Raw genomic sequence first — 734 nt, 5'->3', positions numbered from 1 at the left:
TTTTTTTTTCTGATTTAGCATGTAGTTTAACTTCAGAAAACCGTTTTTTAGTGAAAATTGTCAAGAAATTTGATCACGAATTAAAATCGAATTAAGATATAAAGAGAGAAAGTGATAGACCATAATTTAGATATTCATAAGATATACCATACATCATATTTATTTTTATGTGTGTGTGTTCGTATGTTAAGTGCGCGTGCATTTCTCTCGCCTGGCGTTGCGGTCGTATTGGCATTTTTCATACGCGGCGCATTTCACTCCATTACAGTAAACGGCTTGATCTGCAAAGAAAGCACGGTTGCGGTAATTCTCGCAGTAAGTTTGTAAATTTAAATTTAAATAAGAGATCTATATACATTTTGATAGATTGTATACATTATTTATATACATATATACATTTTCTCATATATTTAAATCCATTTAATGAATTGTGAGAAAAGAGAATATTATAATACTTATACATACTGCTCGAACCCTTGTAACCGCCATCATTACCAGTGTTTATGGCACTCGATTGAGCGCACGACGTGGAACTGCATTTATTCGGACAACATTTTTGATTGAAGGGACATTGTTCGTCACCCACGCATCTGGGGGTGCAGCTGGTCACGGTATTTCTCAGTGGACAGTTGCCGCTTTTATCTACAGAACGATTGCAACTTAATATAGTATACAATAACGAGAATATTTCCACAATTAATTCTTCTCAGATTAGCATTTTTACATTGAGTGAG

At 34.2% G+C, this 734-nt stretch overlaps 1 protein-coding gene across 1 annotated transcript; it reads right to left on the bottom strand.

Moving 5' to 3' along the window:
- On the bottom strand, positions 1–697 carry LOC115234508 (WAP four-disulfide core domain protein 2; the record flags this gene model as incomplete). The annotated part of the gene is made up of 2 exons (XM_029805687.1): positions 1–281; positions 466–697. Coding segments are annotated over 2 exons (327 nt in total), but the record flags the coding sequence as incomplete, so codon positions are not given.
- Between the last annotated feature and the right edge of the window lie 37 nt (positions 698–734).

Source organism: Formica exsecta, unplaced genomic scaffold (genome assembly GCF_003651465.1).
Source record: "Formica exsecta isolate Colony F162 unplaced genomic scaffold, ASM365146v1 C16332282, whole genome shotgun sequence".
Classification (NCBI taxonomy): Eukaryota; Metazoa; Arthropoda; class Insecta; order Hymenoptera; family Formicidae; genus Formica; species Formica exsecta.
This window is presented reverse-complemented; position numbering and strand designations above follow the sequence as displayed.